Genomic DNA, 19,218 nt, shown 5'->3' on the forward strand with positions numbered 1-19,218 from the left:
ACTTTGTTCAGGCACATTTTGCATTATCACTGGTCACTACCAAAACTTGGCTTAACGACATTACTGCACATGACAAACAACATCGTCTCAAAAAAATTTTATTGAAGAGCTCTAGGAATAAAGAAGTCTTCGTGAATTTTCTATTTTACACAAACCCAAAATAAAAATTAACTATGTTTATTTTTCTTTACAAATTTTACTCTGACCTATGTGTATTATGGTTAACATATATGTGATATTTATTTACGTCTAAATATAATTCAGGTTAGAAAATACAAAAATGGAATTTGTGATTGGAAACACATGGTTGATTATCTAGAGTCTCATGAATCTAATCGACAGCACAAAGGTTATATGTTAAAATGGATTAATTTAGAGAAAAGACGAAAAACCTGTTCCACTATTAACTCCTTAGCCCAGTCACAAATTAAGTAAAAAAAACAAAATCTTTTTTGTTATATATATAAAGGTTGTGCCCTCCTTTTACCGGTTCAAGTGAGACGTGGTATATTTTGAAAGCTCATGTAAAATCACTATTGCTGAAACCACTTTCTGTAACTAAATGGGAGTGCAGGGTAGCATCGGCAAATTCTAATAAGTACAAACTAAGTCATATATGTGATGCTTTACAGGATTTGGCAGAAAATAAAAGGGATTGTCAGTTGGTCAATCAAAACCATTCTATAGAAAATAAGTACCTACGAATTTGTATCTCACTTGTCATGTGTTATGACATTATTAATATGCGAAAACATGCACTTAGAAGTTAGATGTATGTATAGGTACATTACCCAGACGCATTCACAAATTGGTTCGACAATTATCGAGAAAATGGTTTTGAGTAACCCTTTGTAACGGCGAGAGAATTAGATGAAGAAAATGATATTAACAGACAGTTGACACAAGTCAGAAGACGACGTAAAAAAGACATTTCGATTATAAAGAGGAAGATGAAGATTAGTACACGAATTGAAAGAGGAAGAGTTTTTAAAAATAAACTACATATTTTAATGTCATTGTCGACAGTATTCGCGCTAGCTTGAGTCCTATGTTTGAGGCACTTAAACATCATGAGAGCATATTTATATTAAATAAGAAAAAAACTTAAAGAAAATGAGTCATAGTGAAGTTTTGAAACTATGAAACTACTTTCACTACTTGCAAATATCATTTACTGCTAATAAAATGTAATAATGTAGAAGAATTATATGATATAGACATGAATCGTTATAGTTGCGTCTGCTGAAAGAAGCTTTTCGAGCCATGAAATGATGAAAACCTATTTTTTACAATTAATGCGAGGGGCTATTCATTGTTAATAAGATTTGATTATTCCAATACTTTGACAGTTACTTCAGTTTAGAAAAATCTATTCAGAATATCTTCATTATATTCATATATTAACTACAGTTCATAACCAACCAGTTTTACCGGAGACTGTTTTAAAAATCATCACATATGATTTACTATGAATTATTTTAATTCACATTGAATCTACTTTTTCGTAAAAAAAAAAGAAGTTAAACTCGAGACCTAATCATCCTGATGACCGGCTAACCGCTAATGTGAACATTTTTTTTATTGAGGTATTTATGTTTCTGTCGCTGGAATGACTGAACTAATGTATAATGGCGAAAGTGCATACGGAGTGATAGTCTACAAATTTCGTGGCATAACTAAAGCTGTATCAGAATGGTTATATATATATATATATATATATATATATATATTATGTTGTTTTACTTGAATAATGTTTTACCCGTAGCTAAGGATGGTATATACAAACTTACACATGACGCAAGTTTAAAAAATGCAAGATTGATTGACTTTTAATGAGAAAAAATATGAAATTAACTAACGAAAATAGTAAATACGATAATTTTTAACTACTGTTTAGCGAATATGAAAAACAATATATGAATATTATAACACAAGCATTCAGTTATTTAAAAAAAAAATGTACAGAATAAGGTTAAAATAAAACACGCTATTATTCATAAAGATAAATTGTTTAAGAGGCTGGTTGGCAAATCACAGCCCATATACTTATCACTAGAGACGGCGTAACTTATAACTTTTCTCCACAAATGGTCTTTGGACAATAGATGTGGATTGCAAAATAATATAACTGACACTTGTGCCCGGGTCAGAGCTACATTTAGTCTTTTCGGGCTTTTAACAAAACCTAAATAATGTTTGGCATCTTCCTCTAGGTGCGACTCGCTGGATCTAACGGTTGAAATTAAAATTACCGGTCGTTCTTGACCTTGAAAGTCTTCAACAGTGCCAATTTTTGGTTGATTCAAGCCCATTGAATCGAAAAGCAAACGTAGATATTTTGTCTGAAATAAAATTATATATAAATTTTGATCATCATAACTTTAGCTTCAGAGCAATTAAAAAATTAATTTAAAATTTAATTACGGAAATATAAGAGAGAAAAAACCTGTGCTATATATGGTGTGATTATGCCAATTTCCTCTTCGGTGATATTTTTCTTAAACAGCTTACAGGTCGTCAATGCGACCATCGCCGCTTCTTGTGGATTGTACCAGGACGGGCTGTCCTGTGCTCGCATGTTGGTTCCTTTAATACCATATACGAATATCCCGCCGTTCCTATCATCCGAACCGAAAATCTGACAAGTCGCATCAATGAATTTCTCTGTCCAGGGCATACTTTTGTCTACATTTGGCACTAATGTCCCATCGTAAAACATTTCACTCGGTAATGTTAAAACTTCCTTCAGCGACCTATAGTTGTCATTCAATTTGGTGACGAGACGTTTATCGAAACCGCAAGCGTAAGATTCATAATCCTTCAAGTATGGGAAGCACTCTAGAAGTCTGCACAAGAACGATACGTCCAGTCCAAACTCCTTACAATATTTTGACATAGCGACAGGTCCTAATTGCATAGGATCCCCTGCGAGTATAATTTGTCCATGTTCCTTATTGGTGAAGGTCAAAGGTAACATTATCTCCGGCTCTGTAGCCTGACCAGCTTCGTCCACAATGATATGAGTGTAGTGACCTCGAGGTATGTCTAAATGTTTTAATGATCCTAAACAATAGCACGTCCCTATAGTGACACGATGCCTGACTATTAAAGATTTCTGACAATTAAGTTGTATGTTATCCTTGACGTAATGTTTCGATTTTGTTGTATTCTCTTTGGCTATATCCAATGTAGCACAAAATGGCTTCACATCCTCTGGTATGGTGTCAGAATCAACTAGATAGTTAGCGATTAATCTTACGACTGATCCTGAGAACGAGTCCTTGTATTTTATAAGTCTCTCAGTTATCAAATTTGACGCACTGTTTGACGGTGTCGCAACTAAAATCCTACTGTCTGGTATTAAGGTTAAAATTTGCAAAATAGTTTCTATGACAGTTACAGTCTTCCCAGTACCAGGGGGTCCGAAGATGATATAAGGCATCGGTCGGCATTCGCCTTTCAATATATTAATCACTGCATTTCTCTGATCCTTATTTAAAGTTGGGTTAAACCATTTCATATCTTCCAAAACGTCATTGGACACTTGAGATTCTTTAGTTATAACACGAGACGGAAATAGGATGTCCGGCCCTAAATTTGATAGGGCTTGGTTGATGCAATGGTGCGATCGTCTGTACACAGCCCTACTAAAGTGGAACTCAATCGAAACATCACTGCCGCTGTAATATTCATGAAATCTGCTGTTGAATTTCATCAGCACCATATCACCGTTTATTGCGTGTATATAGCCTTCGTATTCCGGATTGGATTCGTTCCAAATATCTTTTACAATGACCCTATCTCCTTTGATGAGCGACGGTCTCTTTTCTGACAACCCTGGTATTTCAATGCCAAGATATTCGTCACAATGTACCAAGAATACCTTTGACCTGTCGTAAACACGCATATTGAGGTTAGCTTGTATTTCTTCCATGTATAAAAGGGCGTGCCATTTATCAATATAATTTGTAATATTCAAATCTTGAGATAAATAAGGTAGCTGTCTTTCAATGAAGGATAATACCCTATTGAAATCATTGCTACAGATGGTCTGCTTGGAATCGCCCAAGACAACAGCCCAGATCTTGTCTGGGATAGGAAAATTACCAATTTTCACAGATATGAAAGCTGGTGATTTGATTGGTTTCACACCTGGTACATATGAATTAGTATTGCGTCTAATTTTTCTCATCATATCAGCTTTATCTGATTCCATTATATGGCAGTCGCCATTTAAATCAAAATTAACTTGTCGGTGATCACTGCACACATGTATATTGATATGTCTCTTCAGTTGGAAACCTCGAAATAATACAACGAGGCACTCCTGTGCATATCCCATGAACTTTGGAGAGCATGTTATAGTGAAGCTGATATTTTCTTCTGGTGATAATTTTATAGGTTGATTGATGAATGGCGTTATACAGACTTGTGAATCTCGTTTCTTACTCAGCATTATCCATTTATTTAGTATGTACATATTGTTGCTCTTATTTGTTATATTTAATATTATGCTCTCTGTTTGATCAAATTTAACATTCTCAAACTTTAATGGGTATGTCATGTGAATTTTTTTTTCTTTTTCTAGGGCCAGACTAATTTGACCCTCGTTTGATTCCTCTGCCACATTCTTCTCGGACCCAATTTCGAGAGTCATTAATTTCAGTGCCCTCCATGTGCACGATCCTTGATTGCTTTCAATTGCTTCTACCATGACCTGAAATAAAGTTTTACCTCCAATAATTGAAAACATGTATTCAATACAACAAAATTATATGTTAAACTAGAAATCTTTACCTTCGTGCCAATATTTATTTGTGATCCATTGACCAATGCACTATTATTGATATATATTTGTCTATCACAAACCCCTTCACTTCCAGACCACTGAGTAACTATGGCCGTCTTCGTTTTGGTTCTTATAGCATTAAAGGATTTCACCTGTAACACCTTAAAATAACTGTAAATCATATTGTCCTTTAAAGTCTTAAGCAGCAAATTTGTAATAACAACTATTCTAATACCTAACTAAGTGAAGTTTTTCAATATAATAGTTCAAGTATTTCTTACTTGTTTTGTGTTGATATCCACAGGTCTCTTTTCATTTTGTTGTACTGTACATTTCATTTCCAACCAATCACCTTTAATTGGAATGAATGTTCCGGCAACATTGTCTAAGTTGAATTTCAAGTCACTGTCCACAATGTAAACCATACGTTCTTCTCTATAATCTACTTGACCTATTAAGATGTGCTCAATAGTATTGAAGTTTTCAACATCTTCTTCATTCTCGTCACCCCAAAATAAGCCTTGGTTTTCCAATATTCTTACAACATTTATTGAATCATTTGAATCCTTGTAACCAAGATATAGAACTTTGTCATTGACATTATAACTCAGAGAATTCTGTGTCGCAAAATATAACATTCCATCAATGAGGACATAGTCGTCACCACAATCTGTTATTATACCTGTAAATATAAATATAATTTGTGATACTCAGAACCCCATAGATAATATAGGTAAAAATTGTTTAAGAAATTATATATATAAATTTTTATAACTATGTAAATATTAACCAGTTTTTTGAAAACAGACTGCACCGGCGGCAAGCTTAGGAGGTTCAACAGGGTATGAGTGATCAATCATGGATGCTTCATTTTCAGCTTCAAACTCTAATTGTAAAAGTTCTTCAGCTAAAAACATCTCTTTATCTTCATCAGATTCTTCATCTTGCTTATAAAATAGGTAATTCAAGAAATTATACAAATAAGATAGCATTTTAGAATGAGTTAAATGTATCCTATTGAACAAAACCCTTATCACATTCAAATTTCCATTCTGTTGCTTTCAGATATTCAAGTTCTTTTCTTAAAGATTGTATTCTCTTTTGGTGTAATTCTTTTTGGGGATTTTTTAACGGTTGATCAATACTGTCTTCATTGTTCAAGGATTGATCAAAATTTTGACTTTGGCTCTTAGAGGTACTCTAAAATAAAATCAAATATTTAATATTCATATTAAACATAAAAAAAATAACAATATTATATTATTCGAAAAAGGAACGTACATTGGGAGTCTCTGGTTCAGATGTAGAGTATGTAGATTGAGATATGTTGCTAGAAGACGACATCCCAAGAATCTCTAGTAAATTTATGAAATGTTTATATTTATGACATTTGCTTATCAAATAAGAATAACTTTATCCTAAGCTGCAATTTACAAGTGTCGGTACTCATTTATATCATTGGTATTCAATTATAAGAAATATTGTTGGTTTATAAATACAAATCAAACGTATAAAATACTTGCAAGTTAATCAGAATGTAGATTTTCCAAAACAATTACGGATGAAGTTAAACTTAACTAGAAGTTATCATAATACGCCTTTAAACCAAAATTCAAACCATAAAACTATGAATTATGAAATGTCAAAACCCGAAAGTCATTTGACAGTAATCTTTTTCAACTCAAACAAATATATTTGTTTCACATACCTAGACAATTTTTTATAAAGATGTTTTCAGTTATAATTATTTTTAGCTACAAGTGTCTTTTTTAAAACTTTTAACAAACTCTAGCCTCTTCGGGTCATCGCAATGTAAAGTTAGAGTTTTTTAACTTTAGATGCACTTTTGTATTGGGCCCAATGTTCCCTTCGTGGTTTTTGAGTCAGTCACTTCAGAGTAACGCATACCAAAAGCGGGATAGTCACCAAACCTGGGTGGATGCAGTGGCAATAAGGAATGTATATGTCAAGGCACTAAGCAAAAGAGTTTCGCCAGGTAAAAACCAAGCATATCGAAATAATTGTCAGGAAACCAGAACATCTTCCATCCGTAATTAGTAAATTTCGGTGTTGTCAATGTTCTACAAGAGACTGCAAGACACTCTGTTATTAAAAATAGTTTAAGTATTCCCAAAACCTTATGTCTTACGAGATACCGCTCCATAATAACAGCCCACTTCGTATTCAATAGGGGTCTGGCTTTAAGCACTTTTCTACAAACTCCCATACTTTGGACTCCTCGCAAAATTATGCACTTAGAATATCAGTTACCTAGCAGGCAGAAGCTTTAAGGTTTTTGTCAGCAACGTTAGCTCTGACCCAAGGCTGTATGTTTTCTCAAACGCTATTTTAAGAACATATCAAGTAATTTGTGTATCAGAAAATTATTCTGTACACAGTACGGGTGATGGCCAATTTTATGTTTTTAACTTATGCTGACATATTTCATGTACTAATATCAGAATAGAAAGATTAAGTTACCCAAAGTGAATGCATTTAAAATTATTAAAAAGTGTGTTTTTCTTATTTGTTAGTTTTGAATCTGTGTACCTGTGTACGGTTTGACAGAATAACATGGCAACAAAAATGTTACCTATGTAATATAGTATGACTTATGACATGCGACAACGACGACATGAAGACGTTAGTTTAAGGTGCTGCCGCTATATTTAATTGTTTACATTTTGAAGGCCAATCTATTGAAGTTTTTCAACATGCCAAAGAAAAATACTAGAAAGTACGTTTTTAAAGCAAATAAAAAGCAAGATGATGGTGACATTTCTGACTCCCTAATGTCACCGTGTTTGCAAATAAGTCAAGATATTGAATTAAAAGACATTCCTTCGAATGGGGAAGAGTATCTTCTAAAAGTTATGAAAGAAAGGCAAAATTATTCAACAGTTACAACTTGTAACAGGGATTTTTCCAAGTTTGCCCGAAACCAATCATGTTTCGTTAAGGAGGTTAATATATATTCTATACACTAATACAACATGTTAAATGTAACATATTGTTGCATACTATCGTTGTTGTTGCGGTTCTTTCTCGTTAATAATATATGATATTCGGGTATATTACAGTTACCACATGCTAAAGCACCAGAGAGTTTAAAACCAACTATAGAATGGCAAAATATTCAAGTTGCTGATTTCTCAAAGGTTAGAATGTACATTTCAAAGTTGATATCTAATAGATCACTTTGGCCTAGAGATGTTATAAATATAGAAATAGATCCAGACAACATTGCAGCTTGGATGAACTTATTTGAGAATAAAGACCCAAAGCTTTCTTGTGTGCTTGGCTTGCATCATGCATTGTTAGACCATGGTCTGGAGATTCTCATTGAAATGCTGGATAAAGTTAAACCTGGCAGTACAATAAACTATAAAACAGGTAAACACTAGTTCTTGTTAACCCCTTTAATTTTTTCTATGATACGGGCTGTCAAATCCTCTTATTTCTATGCCTACTGACCTTCGATATACATCTTTGGTGTGAATGGTAGCAATCTGGTGGACCCTGCTTATGGTCCTGGTAGTGCCGAACATGATTTGTAAACTTACCAAACTCACAGATCACATATACTTCAGGAACAATCCATTCTGTCTTGTAATCATTAAATTTATGTTATAATTTGACACCACTTTGGAAATACCTTTTTAGACATATCCACAGCAATGTTAGATCCAACTTTGAAATGCATTACACCAGTAAACAGGATAACTATAATAAGGTTGGCTCAACATCGAGGATCAAATCATCCCATCTGATCATTCAATTATCCGAAAATATAGTTGGAAGCCTAATAGTCAACTTCTACAGCTATTGGAAGAGCATAACAGAATTTAGCCAGACTGATAAGTCCCATGTACTACATGTCACAGCAGTTTAGTTCTGATGACAGGTCCTCTGTTATACAGACATTTGCACTAGTCATGTTGTATTGTATGTTTGTTACCCATCAGGGCTAATAATTTTTGGACCACAATTTTTAAACCTACATGGACTATCAACTCCACCATTATATTGATATCTAACATAAATAAAAAAATTTACAATATTTTTTTTCAGGTCAATGGATTTACGCATTTTTAGCCTGCACCAGACAACCTTTGCTCTCTGACACTATAAGTATATTAAGAAACCTAGCTAGAAAATGTGCAGAGATTAGGTAAGCTCTATATCGTAGAATTAAGCCTATTTCTTTCTCATAATTCTATTCATTATGATCTTTTACAGATCTCATCTCAATACAGAGGATGTGAGTTCCAGGGAGGCGGCCGCTCCATTAAACATATTTATATGCTTGGTAGCTCGATACTTCAGACAATATGATCTCGCTGATTGAACTCACAACATAGTCTTTGTGACAGAATTCTTATTCACAATGTGTGTGTAAACAGTATTGTGTATATAACTATAAATAACAAAAGAGAGCGGCTATTGTAATTGTATTATATGACTAAAAATCTTTTGACACTGACTTTGTTTGCGGTTTGGCATGAAATTGGGTTGACAGAATAGACGTTAGCCGTAATCAGCGCCATCTATTGCCTGTATCGCGTGACTGTTGTTGTTTTTTGTTTCATTGATACATATTTTTACCTTAGATTTCTTAGTTAAACACATTTAAAAACCTTGATAATTGTATTTTTCTACTGAATATTAAAAAAGAGATAAAATGGGATTTATAATGTTTTTTTCTGAAAAACTACTTCTTTGTTTAAAAACCTTGATCATCAACATCATAATGTACGCCGAGTTGTTTTCGCACAGTATCCAAGATTTTAATCAATTGGAGACTTCTACTGTGACTCATGATTGGTGACTCCTTTAAGCCTGTAATAAATATTATATAATACTATATCTTTGTGATGTGTCCACGTTTAAAAATTAAATACTTAGATATTAATACAGTACCTTCCTTAATGCAACGAACCGTTTCCAAAGCTTCGTAGACCAAACCGGCGCTGTTCATGAAATTATAGGGAATCTTCGAAGGATGGAACTCAAATTTTTCGACGCGACCATCAGCGTGGATCATAGTGTCTGGCATGTTGAAAGGATCCTCGAACTGCGACATTAGGTGTAAAGATATAACATAAATTAAAAACTTTTTTTTGAAGAAACAACTTTGTGGAACTGATGTTAGGATTTAAATTATTTTTAATCTATGTTAAAAAAATTCTTTAATCTATGCTAAAAAGTTTTCAGAGTTTTAAAAAAAATATAATTTGAGATTTAATAGTTAAAAATTTGTTTGGCAGCCCAATTACGTTATAAATTCATATTAAATATATCAAACGCTCCTACTGTTATTCTTTTTCCGTAGTCGCCTACAACAGTAGCTTTGTTCCAGAGTTTTACTTTGGCGTGATTGTTTAAAACGGCCCGTCTTCCTTCAGAATATTCCAAGATAACGGTTTCCACACTATCCACCCCATCATCATTTAATTCACCAACTGCTGTTATCTTGATAGGATCCTCTTTGAACACCAGTTGTGCAAAATGTACTGTATAAATACCAATGTCCATCAGCGCGCCGCCTCCCAGATCCTTTTTTCTGCAATCACGCAATTTACTAAGTTCAAAGGATATTATATATTTATTTTACTATTGTCCCTCTGTGGTATTCCTGTAGCATATATTTAGTATTATTTAAAATATGGTCCAATTGTTCATCTCCTTAACAATTTAGTATTTTTCATAGTAATTTCTACTCTAATTTATAGTTTATCAAAGCCTAAGTGGTTAATTAGGTGGATGCCTCTCACCTTAGCCTCTCCACGTTCTCAATCGGCAATCCAAAATTTACTTCTACAAATTGAGGTCGACCGATAATTCCTGATTCTAGTTGTTCTTCCAAATTAACGTAAAATGGTGCAAAACGAGACCATAGGGCCTCCATTAAGAAAAGGTTTTGGTTTTTAGCAATTTTCACCAAGCTTTCCACTTGTTTGGCATTTAGACAAAACGGCTTTTCACATAACACATGTTTGCCAGATTCAAGGAATAATTTCGATAGTGCGTAGTGGTCGTGATTGAGTGCTCCAATGTAAGCCACATCTGAAATATATTGTTTTATTACAAATTAGATGTACCTAGTATCTACGTAATAACTTTCGCATAATATAATTATTTTGTAATTCATTACCAATATCATTGCTTATTGCCATATCCTCGTATGTATTAAAAACTTTAGGAATGTTATGAGTTTTGGCAAATTCTTTTGCTCGGGTAGGATCACGAGCGGCCACAGCCGCAATGACTTGGTCTCCTTTTTCAGGATATGAGTTAACAGCATTGACAAAGTCATGGCTAATTTTGCCAGCAGTTACGATACCCCAACGAACAGTCATCTATAAATACATTATATCCATATTTAATACGAACCACAAAGAAATCATTAATAAAAAATGTATTTAGTTTATATCACTAAAGTTTTTGTAGATCTATATTTTTTTGCTATTTAAGTCGAGACCCGGAAATGTAAATGTGTCAGCCTTGATATTTCTACCCGTCCAAAAGGCGAAATAGTTGAAAAAAGTGACAAAACCTCGTACAATAGGTTGTTATAAATCGACTTACGCATTTTTTCATGAATATAATACTTACGTTAACAGCAGCGGGACACATAACTTATCGCAAGTTACAATTAAAACTTTTAAAGTAAACAACCATTTAATCAAACCTTATCATTGTTATCGGTTGTAGTTGTCATAAAGAATTCTATATTTTCCTCATTCTAGATATTATCAACACTCCAAAATTACAAACACTTCTCTTCACATTAAAATGGCACTTGACAATCAAGCATTATCGGGCTATTTCTCATATTTTCTAAGGACGTCCTTATCGCTATCCGAGTAGATGAATTTAGTTTGGAACGAAAATCATATTTTTGAAGATCGCTTGTTCGTTGTTCGTGTAAAAAAAAACATGATAAGCGTCTTCGAGTTAGAAAAAAGTCAGTATCATTATCAGTTAGTTAGATATATTATTGAAAAATTGGAAATGATCGCTAGGTATATGTTTATTAAACAGGGTCCAAAAGTCATATAACTTTACAGTTTTTGACATCGTAATTTAATGATAATGTTCGTATCGTCAAATATTTTATAACATAACAAATGAAAACTATTTATGAACAAATGTTTTAGGAATAATATTAATAATTATTTTTGTTTATAATACGATCATAATCAAATGTTTAATCTTACAGTGAAATGTGAAATATATTTGTAAGCATGAAGACACAGATCTTTGGTGAGTATACGCTGTAGAGAGGTTCTTGAAATTTGCAATTCCTGTCCACGACGTCGAATTGGGGTTCCTGGATTGTCAGCAACACTCTCACGCACTGCTTCGATATTCACATTTGAACGGCTTGTTTTTGGACGACCAGTGTGTTTGGCGTCTCCAACGGATCCAGTCTCCATGAATTTTTCAACTAATCTCTTCACAGTTGACGAAGTTAAATGAAACTAGTGTTATTCGGATTTACTACGCGGATTTTATTATTTAAAAAACTACATAATCCCGACGTTTCGGTTACTTTGCAGCAACCGTGATCACGGGCAGACGAGGTGTGAATGTCTGTCAGTTGGTCCTTGTTATTTATCATCTACCGCCATCGATTTCTTAATTTTCTGGCGTACCGCTCTGGATGCCGGCAGAATGCGCTCACGGTGTCTTGAGGTCCTGCGGTGTGGTTACGGACATGGGATTTTATATTTTTAAGAACAGGGTCCCAGGTGTTTGAAAGATTCCAGCCATCTTCTCTATTGAAATTGGGATGTTTTTTAATTTCAATAGCCTCGCGAATTAATCTCGGTATATATTTGTCTTCCCGAGCGAGGATTTGAGGTTTATCAAACCGAATGTAGTGGCCTGGTTTGTCTATTGTGTGTTCACACACTGCTGACTTCGACGCGCGCCTGTTTTTGATGTCTGAGATGTGTTCTTTAACCCTAGTACCGATGCTCCTCTTCGTCTGTCCAATGTATGACAAGCCACAGTCACAATCGAGTTTGTATACACCCGCTTGTTGCAAAGGAATGTTACTCTTGATTGGTCTCAAGAATTGGCTCACTTTCTTATGTGGTTTGTAAATAGTTTTAATGGAAACCTTCTTCAAGATGTTGCCTATTCTGTCAGTAACTCCCTTCACATATGGTAGTATCGCAGGTTGTCGTTCAACTGTGGGTGGCTTCAGGTGCTTCTTGCGATGCTGGCGAGGCACGGGCGGGTTGTTGATAGTGAGAGCATGTTTTACATGCTGCAGCTCGGCCTCTAGGTGGTCAGCATCACAAAGATGTTGGGCTCTCTGTAACAAAGATTTGCCAACGGTAGCTAACTGGATAGGGTGGTGGTGTGAGTAACCATTGAGGTACCTGTCCGTATGTGTGGGTTTCCTATAAACAGTATGTCCCAAAGTATTGTCAGGATTCCTAACAACAAGTATATCAAGGAAAGCTAAAGAATTATTTGCCTCCAATTCTATAGTAAACTGAATCTTACTATTGATAGAATTGAGATGGTTCAGAAAAGCAGATGTTTTATTTTTATTTAATATTGTGAAGGTGTCATCTACATACCATTTATAAATTAAAGGTCTTATAGGAGGAGAGCAAAGGGCTCGCACCTCGAAGTCCTCCATGAATATGTCAGCGACAACGGGGGAAAAGTGTTGTTTTTTTGCGAAAGTACATCAAATTCTTGATTAATGAGTGTTCAGAATTTGATAGTGCTAATAGGACGGCTCAACTTCTCAACTTTTTGCCTTTTATAAAATTTTTCACATATGCCTTGGATATATTTAGCTTACAGGTTACAACAAAGAAGTAGAGAAGGTAAGTATTAAAAAAAGCTAAGAAAAGGACAAGGGATTTATTTAACGACTAGCAAACCCGGCGAACTCCGTTTCGCCACCAGATGGCTTCGTTTTATGTAACGTTTCGTTTGGTGATTAAAAGATGAAGAAAAAATTTTTTTTTTGTTTTATATTTGAAATGAAAAATTTTATTTCATTTCACAACAGTAATGAATTCATTTCGATTAAAAAAATTAAGTGTTATTTAGTTGAACTTCTCTAAGTAAATGAAAGTGAATCCAAAGTAAATACTGAATCGAAGCGTTATACGTGTCCGCAAATTATCCGTTTCATTGAAGTGCTCTTTGGTAAACCACATTTTTTGTTTTTTGGTCTGACGTTAACACAAACAAAGCGGATGGTTTCCCAACTCGTGAACACGCAACGTATAACTGCCCATGTGAAAAACAATGATTTTCTAAATTTATCCCGCAAACACTAAGCGATTGGCCTTGCGACTTGTTAATTGTCATTGCGAACGCAAGGCGAACTGGAAATTGCAATCGTTTGAAGTCAAACGGAAGATCAGTCGGAATCATTGGTATTCGAGGAATACATACATTTTCACCTGCGTACTTTCCGTTAATAATGGTTGCCTCAATCAAATTCGGCATAAGTCTTTTTACCGCAAGTCGAGTACCGTTGCAAAGTCGCGGTGGATTCAAATTACGCAATATCATAATAACTGTACCAACTTTGAGTTGCAAGTTATGTGGTGGAAATCCTGGTAACTCCAGAGAGTTCAAAAACTCCGTTGGATAATGTACTACATCATCGGGATTTGTTATGGAATCAACGGATTTGTATGTCACCAAATCGCCATCGATTTCTGATTGAATGGTGAAATTCAGTGCATGTACATCATTATTCTTTGCGGCAAGAATTGCTCGTTGACTTAACCAAGCATAATTCTGATAATTCTCACTAATGTTTGGGAAAACATTTTCAATAAGAGCTAGTTGAGAGTCTACAAATCGGCAAAAGTCGTTGGTAAGAGTAATTAATCCAGATGTCGCATCAACTGGGACTTTTCCATTTCCAACAGTTAACAATTGTTTTGAAAATTGTGCAGCACTTTGATCATTTTGAATTTGAACTCTCATATTAGTGGTTAGCTATAATGTTTTTACGTTATTCCATAAAGGTGATGCCTTCAGGCAAGCATTCAATTCATCTGCAGGCGTTCCACGGGGAATTACTGGCAACGTCTGCCTGAAATCGCCTGCCAACAATATCATCAAGCCGCCAAAAATGTTGTTATTTCGCCGAAGATCCTTCAGTGTGAAGTTAAGTGCTTCAAGTGATTTCTTATGTGCCATTGTGCACTCATCCCAAACAATGAGCTTGCATTGCGTCAACAATTTTCTCATTGCACTGGATCGGGAAATATTGCATGTTGGAGTCTCAATTGTGTTTAAATTGAGTGGCAACTTAAGCGCAGAATGTGCAGTACGACCGCCATCTAGAAGAGTCACCGCAATTCCAGATGATGCTAACGCCAAAGCTATGTCACCTGTTGATCGAATAGTGGCCAAAATCAATGAAATGACAAATGTTTTCCCTGTTCCTCCAGATGCGTCCAGGAAGAATAGACCACCAGTATTATTGTCCACCGCTTGCATTAATGTTTCGTATACTGGTTTTTGCTGTTCATTCAGCAACGGCACATTATTTTGAACGAATTCCTGCAATGTATCAACATTGTATTGCAGCTCTCGATTTAATTCTTGGTTGAATGCATCGTGTATCAATCGATTTGGTGCAATCATTCCTACTTCAATCAGTAGCTTGTTTGCAATAGTCAAGCATTGAATCTCAATCAGAATCAATCCTTCATTGTAGATTTCATCGGTTATTTGCATGTCAGGATTATTCGTTTGAATGCGCAAACGATGCAAGATATCTTCACATATGTCGTCTTTGTATTTGTTCCATAACTGAATTGGTTGTGAAGGAAGACATGTGGTGATGATAATTGCGAACAGCGTTCGTATTTGGTACGCATTTGATGAAACAACTGAATCCGCAAGTGTTAAATCCCAATGAGAATCGTTCTCTAGCAAACCCAATAGTTGACATGCTTCTCGATATGTTTGGCATTGATGGCCATTCACAGTTTTCAAATGCGCAAATGATTTTGGTCCACGTACATTTACCAACAGCAGTCGCAAATAAAAACATTCATCATTTCTAGGATGAACAGTATACATGCGACCTAGTGCATCAGTGGAAAACACCTGTGGCCAATTTGGAACTGGGGTTCCTTGTTTGCGACGTTGGAATTTCTCTGTTGATTGATTCCAAGTGTAATACTTAGGCATTTCAACGTACATCAGCGTCGCTGCGAATGGATCTGCTTCACACATTGCAAAGAAGCTAGTCAATGTTGTCGATGGTGGTCTCTCAGCTCGTTGTGCTGCATTAGCTTCAGTGAAGTTAAAGAATATGGTGTAACTTTTGATCGTGTGTGTTGTATCTTTTACCTTGCAAGTCGGCATGAAGCCGCCTTCTCCAATGATATTAGCTCCAAAGGAAGTCATGCGAAAGCAGTTATTGTATTCAAGGATGTGTTGAAGAAAATGGCTGGAATCGGGATCACTTCCATCGAACAATGGTTTCAGTGGCTGTGGTGGTGTAAGTAATGGATCCAGTTTGACTTTTCCACTTGCGCAGCACAATCCAGCCGTTTCTCTTTTGAACTTTAACGCATTGCAATATCGGCATACAGTCGTCATTGGTCCAATATTTAAATTTTCATCGTCACTGTAGTTCGCAGTGGGATCATTTTGGAATGCCAAGCGATTGTATGATGCCAATGATCTTCGTTTACTCACGCGTTGTCTCAATCGGGCATTTTCTCTTATTATATTTTGTCTTTCTTCGCTTAAGTTCTGTGAATACACTTGTTGCTGACTTGCATGTCTTGTGCGGCGGCCGATGTTCGCACGTCGTCCTCTAGGCATTTTTAACTATGGGCAGAATGGTGAATTTAACCTCAAATGCACGATCCACATAATTTACACAGTTCAACTTACCACCTTAAAGACAAATACCTGCTGTTGAAATTGAATAAAAATGTACACAATACACGTGATTGATTTGATGGTTTCCAATTAAAATGTTAAGAAACGAATAACTTATTTTTTTTCACAATTTCACACCGGTTTGTCACATGAAATTAACTGAGAAGAAAACAATAAGTAGCTGTCAAACAATGTGTCACGCACCGGCGCCATCTACTTAAAATATTGGTTTGTAGTACATGCTATGTATCAGAGATGGCGCTTTATTAAAAAATTATTTCCCTATTTTCCCGCTTTTCTATTGAATTTTTTCCTGAATTTTCTTTGCTATAAACCTCACGGAGCCCGAGACCTTTTCAACAAATGCAAAACTGTGGAAATCTGTTTGTGCGTTCTGGAGTTATAGCGTCAGGAAGGAAAACTCGACTTATTTTTATATTATAGATATTAACTATTATTAAAAACTTATTATTTATTGATAATAATTTAATTTATCCTAAGAACCGCTCTCCATTCCGGATATGGAAGAAAAAAACACATATTTTTGTTATAATATAAATTTTTTTTTTAACATCACCCTCATAACCATGGGAATCCTGTTTGTTTGCAAGTACTAATGAGTGATGATTTGCATTTTGATTAGTTTTCTTATCATGTATTGCTAGATGAGAAGTCATCGTTTAGTGTTTATAATACGAATTAAGCATGAGATTTGTTTTACACTAATTTTTAATTCAGTCATATTGAATAATATTTCCGCTATTATTCTAAAATAACACATTTTAAAAATTAAAAAGAACATAGCTAAAACTATTACATGTTGTCACTTTAAAAAAATTGGTAGGTAATTTGTAAAATCTGCTTACGGACGACAATTTTACTCCATGAAGGCATACAAAAAGATAGGTTACAAAAATTATACTCTTCAAATTTAATAAAATTATTTTCAGTGAAGTGAATTGACATTATTTTGTATAAAGAACTTAGACAGATTATGCCTCTCTATCGTTTGTTGCGCGTTCTCGCTTGCGCGCTCGGCTCAGACGCAACTAGTCTAAACTCTAAACTAGATACGTCAACATTATGTTCTGTACCTACCACCAGCGTTTATCGATTTCTATATAGTTATTACGTCATTAATAATCATTTCATACAGGGTCGTCACATCAGTGACTTTGTTATAATTCTTCAATCAGTTAATGTCATGGTTGAAGTAAAAATACGAAAGCAGTATCTTTGAGAAATATGTTACTTTATAAACTTACCTTTCTTAAATTAAAACCAATAATTTGTTAAAAATCCTTCTTTGACAGCAAAATCCACCTAATTTCTGTCTATTGTGGACGTCATTTCTCAATGTACAGTGCAATGGTTATGCTGTGAATAAAGTGAAATATCGTACACCAGGACTATAGATTATAATCTGTACCTACTATAGACAACAATTCTCATTTTATTATATGTAGCCTTTTCTTTTGATTGTGTGATATGACTGTATTTTATTTTATTCTTCATTATAAAGAGGATAGGATCATATTTAATGTATATCTTGGTAAGCATAATTGTTATATTTGTAAACCTGATGACACATGAGCACATACGCCAAATGAGAAAAAAATTCTCTTCTTGACGACATCATTAGCACACCATCTAACTTACTCAATACTCAGTGGCGTAACTACACTGTTCGAGGCCCGTGGCAAAATTCATCGGATGACCCCCCCCCCCCCCCCGTTAAAAAAGGTGAACGTTAAATAATAGTATTTTTTATTTTATAATACTTATTTATACACTTTTATGTATTTAAAAACTATTGCTACTAATAAAATTATTAATATTAACACAAATAACGACTTTTGTAAACAAATATTTTTCTCTCAGAAATAAAAGGAATTTACATATGAACAGTCATCCCGTCTTTTTACCCATTCTCCCCTATTTTTTGCAATAAGTCGTCTATGTTGTTCCTCAGGGTCTATTCTATCTCTGTACCAAATTTCATCAAAATCGTTTAGGCGTGAAAGCGAAACAGACATACAGAGTTACTTTCGCATTTATAATATTAGTATGGATGTGTTAATATAAATGTTGGAAATTTTCTTTTGACCAGGGCCCCCTTCCGGCTGGGGGCCCGTGGCATTTTGCCGACTTGCCACCCTGTAGTTACGCCACTGTCAATACTATTCCTTTTTATTTTTTTAATTACCACTGCATAATGCTCGACTATTATTCCCTTCTCTATAACGAAAGGATGGAGGCCCATCGTGTGGCAATTTCTGCGCAGACTCTCCAAGATGTATCCTGTAGAACACTGACAGGCTGGCTACTTTTCGCCTGTACTCTGCGTAGTTTTGACGTCAACAAAGCCCGGATGATATTACAGATATAATGCAAAAAATTTGCCCGCCCAGCTTTGATATCCTATAGAGCCTTAATTTTGAAGGTTGCCAACGTGATACCTCTACCGAGAAAAAGAAGCCGTGCAGAACCCGTAAATTTTTTCGTCAGATTTCAATTACGTTGCACATTTAACG

The 19,218-nt window shown here is 34.9% G+C and overlaps 3 protein-coding genes across 7 annotated transcripts; 1 reads left to right on the forward strand and 2 right to left on the reverse strand.

Moving 5' to 3' along the window:
• Positions 1 to 1,990: 1,990 nt before the first annotated feature.
• LOC116778538 (probable RNA helicase armi) lies at positions 1,991 to 6,568 on the reverse strand. 2 transcript variants are annotated; one of them, XM_061529985.1, is made up of 7 exons: positions 6,498 to 6,568; positions 6,071 to 6,144; positions 5,580 to 5,989; positions 5,071 to 5,471; positions 4,798 to 4,950; positions 2,447 to 4,717; positions 1,991 to 2,342 (listed from the first exon to the last, which is right to left on the reverse strand). In XM_061529985.1, the coding sequence occupies exons 3-7, from the start codon at positions 5,779 to 5,781 to the stop codon at positions 1,995 to 1,997; spliced, it is 3,375 nt and encodes a 1,124-aa protein (XP_061385969.1). In that variant the 5' UTR covers positions 5,782 to 5,989; positions 6,071 to 6,144; positions 6,498 to 6,568; the 3' UTR covers positions 1,991 to 1,994. The 2 variants fall into 2 exon arrangements, with proteins under 2 accessions (XP_061385969.1, XP_032528460.2); XM_032672569.2 differs by lacking the exon at positions 6,498 to 6,568 and having other exon boundaries at positions 6,071 to 6,407.
• An 824-nt stretch (positions 6,569 to 7,392) lies between these two features.
• On the forward strand, positions 7,393 to 9,476 carry LOC116779156 (gem-associated protein 2-like). Its single transcript, XM_032673338.2, has 4 exons — positions 7,393 to 7,752; positions 7,870 to 8,182; positions 8,861 to 8,960; positions 9,029 to 9,476. The coding sequence occupies exons 1-4, from the start codon at positions 7,504 to 7,506 to the stop codon at positions 9,135 to 9,137; spliced, it is 771 nt and encodes a 256-aa protein (XP_032529229.1). The 5' UTR covers positions 7,393 to 7,503; the 3' UTR covers positions 9,138 to 9,476.
• LOC116779032 (trans-1,2-dihydrobenzene-1,2-diol dehydrogenase-like) lies at positions 9,418 to 18,079 on the reverse strand. 4 transcript variants are annotated; one of them, XM_032673174.2, is made up of 6 exons: positions 17,950 to 18,079; positions 10,944 to 11,148; positions 10,564 to 10,855; positions 10,103 to 10,352; positions 9,710 to 9,863; positions 9,418 to 9,628 (listed from the first exon to the last, which is right to left on the reverse strand). In XM_032673174.2, the coding sequence occupies exons 2-6, from the start codon at positions 11,146 to 11,148 to the stop codon at positions 9,513 to 9,515; spliced, it is 1,017 nt and encodes a 338-aa protein (XP_032529065.2). In that variant the 5' UTR covers positions 17,950 to 18,079; the 3' UTR covers positions 9,418 to 9,512. The 4 variants fall into 4 exon arrangements, with proteins under 4 accessions (XP_032529065.2, XP_061385970.1, XP_032529063.2 ...); XM_061529986.1 differs by lacking the exon at positions 17,950 to 18,079 and adding an exon at positions 16,145 to 16,639; XM_032673172.2 differs by lacking the exon at positions 17,950 to 18,079 and adding an exon at positions 12,010 to 12,243.
• Between the last annotated feature and the right edge of the window lie 1,139 nt (positions 18,080 to 19,218).

This window comes from Danaus plexippus, chromosome 6, assembly GCF_018135715.1.
Source record: "Danaus plexippus chromosome 6, MEX_DaPlex, whole genome shotgun sequence".
In the NCBI taxonomy this organism is placed as follows: domain Eukaryota; kingdom Metazoa; phylum Arthropoda; class Insecta; order Lepidoptera; family Nymphalidae; genus Danaus; species Danaus plexippus.

Excerpts from the sequence above, each read along its gene's own strand:
- LOC116778538 (XM_061529985.1), bottom strand. The coding sequence starts at position 5,781 with ATGCTATCTTATTTGTATAATTTCTTGAATTACCTATTTTATAAGCAA. Across the intron at positions 5,472-5,579 it reads AGTCTGTTTTCAAAAAACTG|GTATAATAACAGATTGTGGT; the intron begins GTTAATATTTAC and ends TTATATTTACAG. Across the intron at positions 2,343-2,446 it reads TCACACCATATATAGCACAG|ACAAAATATCTACGTTTGCT; the intron begins GTTTTTTCTCTC and ends ATTTTATTTCAG.
- LOC116779156 (XM_032673338.2), top strand. The coding sequence starts at position 7,504 with ATGCCAAAGAAAAATACTAGAAAGTACGTTTTTAAAGCAAATAAAAAG. Across the intron at positions 7,753-7,869 it reads AATCATGTTTCGTTAAGGAG|TTACCACATGCTAAAGCACC; the intron begins GTTAATATATAT and ends GGTATATTACAG. Across the intron at positions 8,961-9,028 it reads AGAAAATGTGCAGAGATTAG|ATCTCATCTCAATACAGAGG; the intron begins GTAAGCTCTATA and ends GATCTTTTACAG.
- LOC116779032 (XM_061529986.1), bottom strand. The coding sequence starts at position 16,624 with ATGCCTAGAGGACGACGTGCGAACATCGGCCGCCGCACAAGACATGCA. Across the intron at positions 11,149-16,144 it reads GCTTCATGCCGACTTGCAAG|ATGACTGTTCGTTGGGGTAT; the intron begins GTAAAAGATACA and ends ATGTATTTATAG. Across the intron at positions 9,629-9,709 it reads GGTTCGTTGCATTAAGGAAG|GCTTAAAGGAGTCACCAATC; the intron begins GTACTGTATTAA and ends TATTTATTACAG.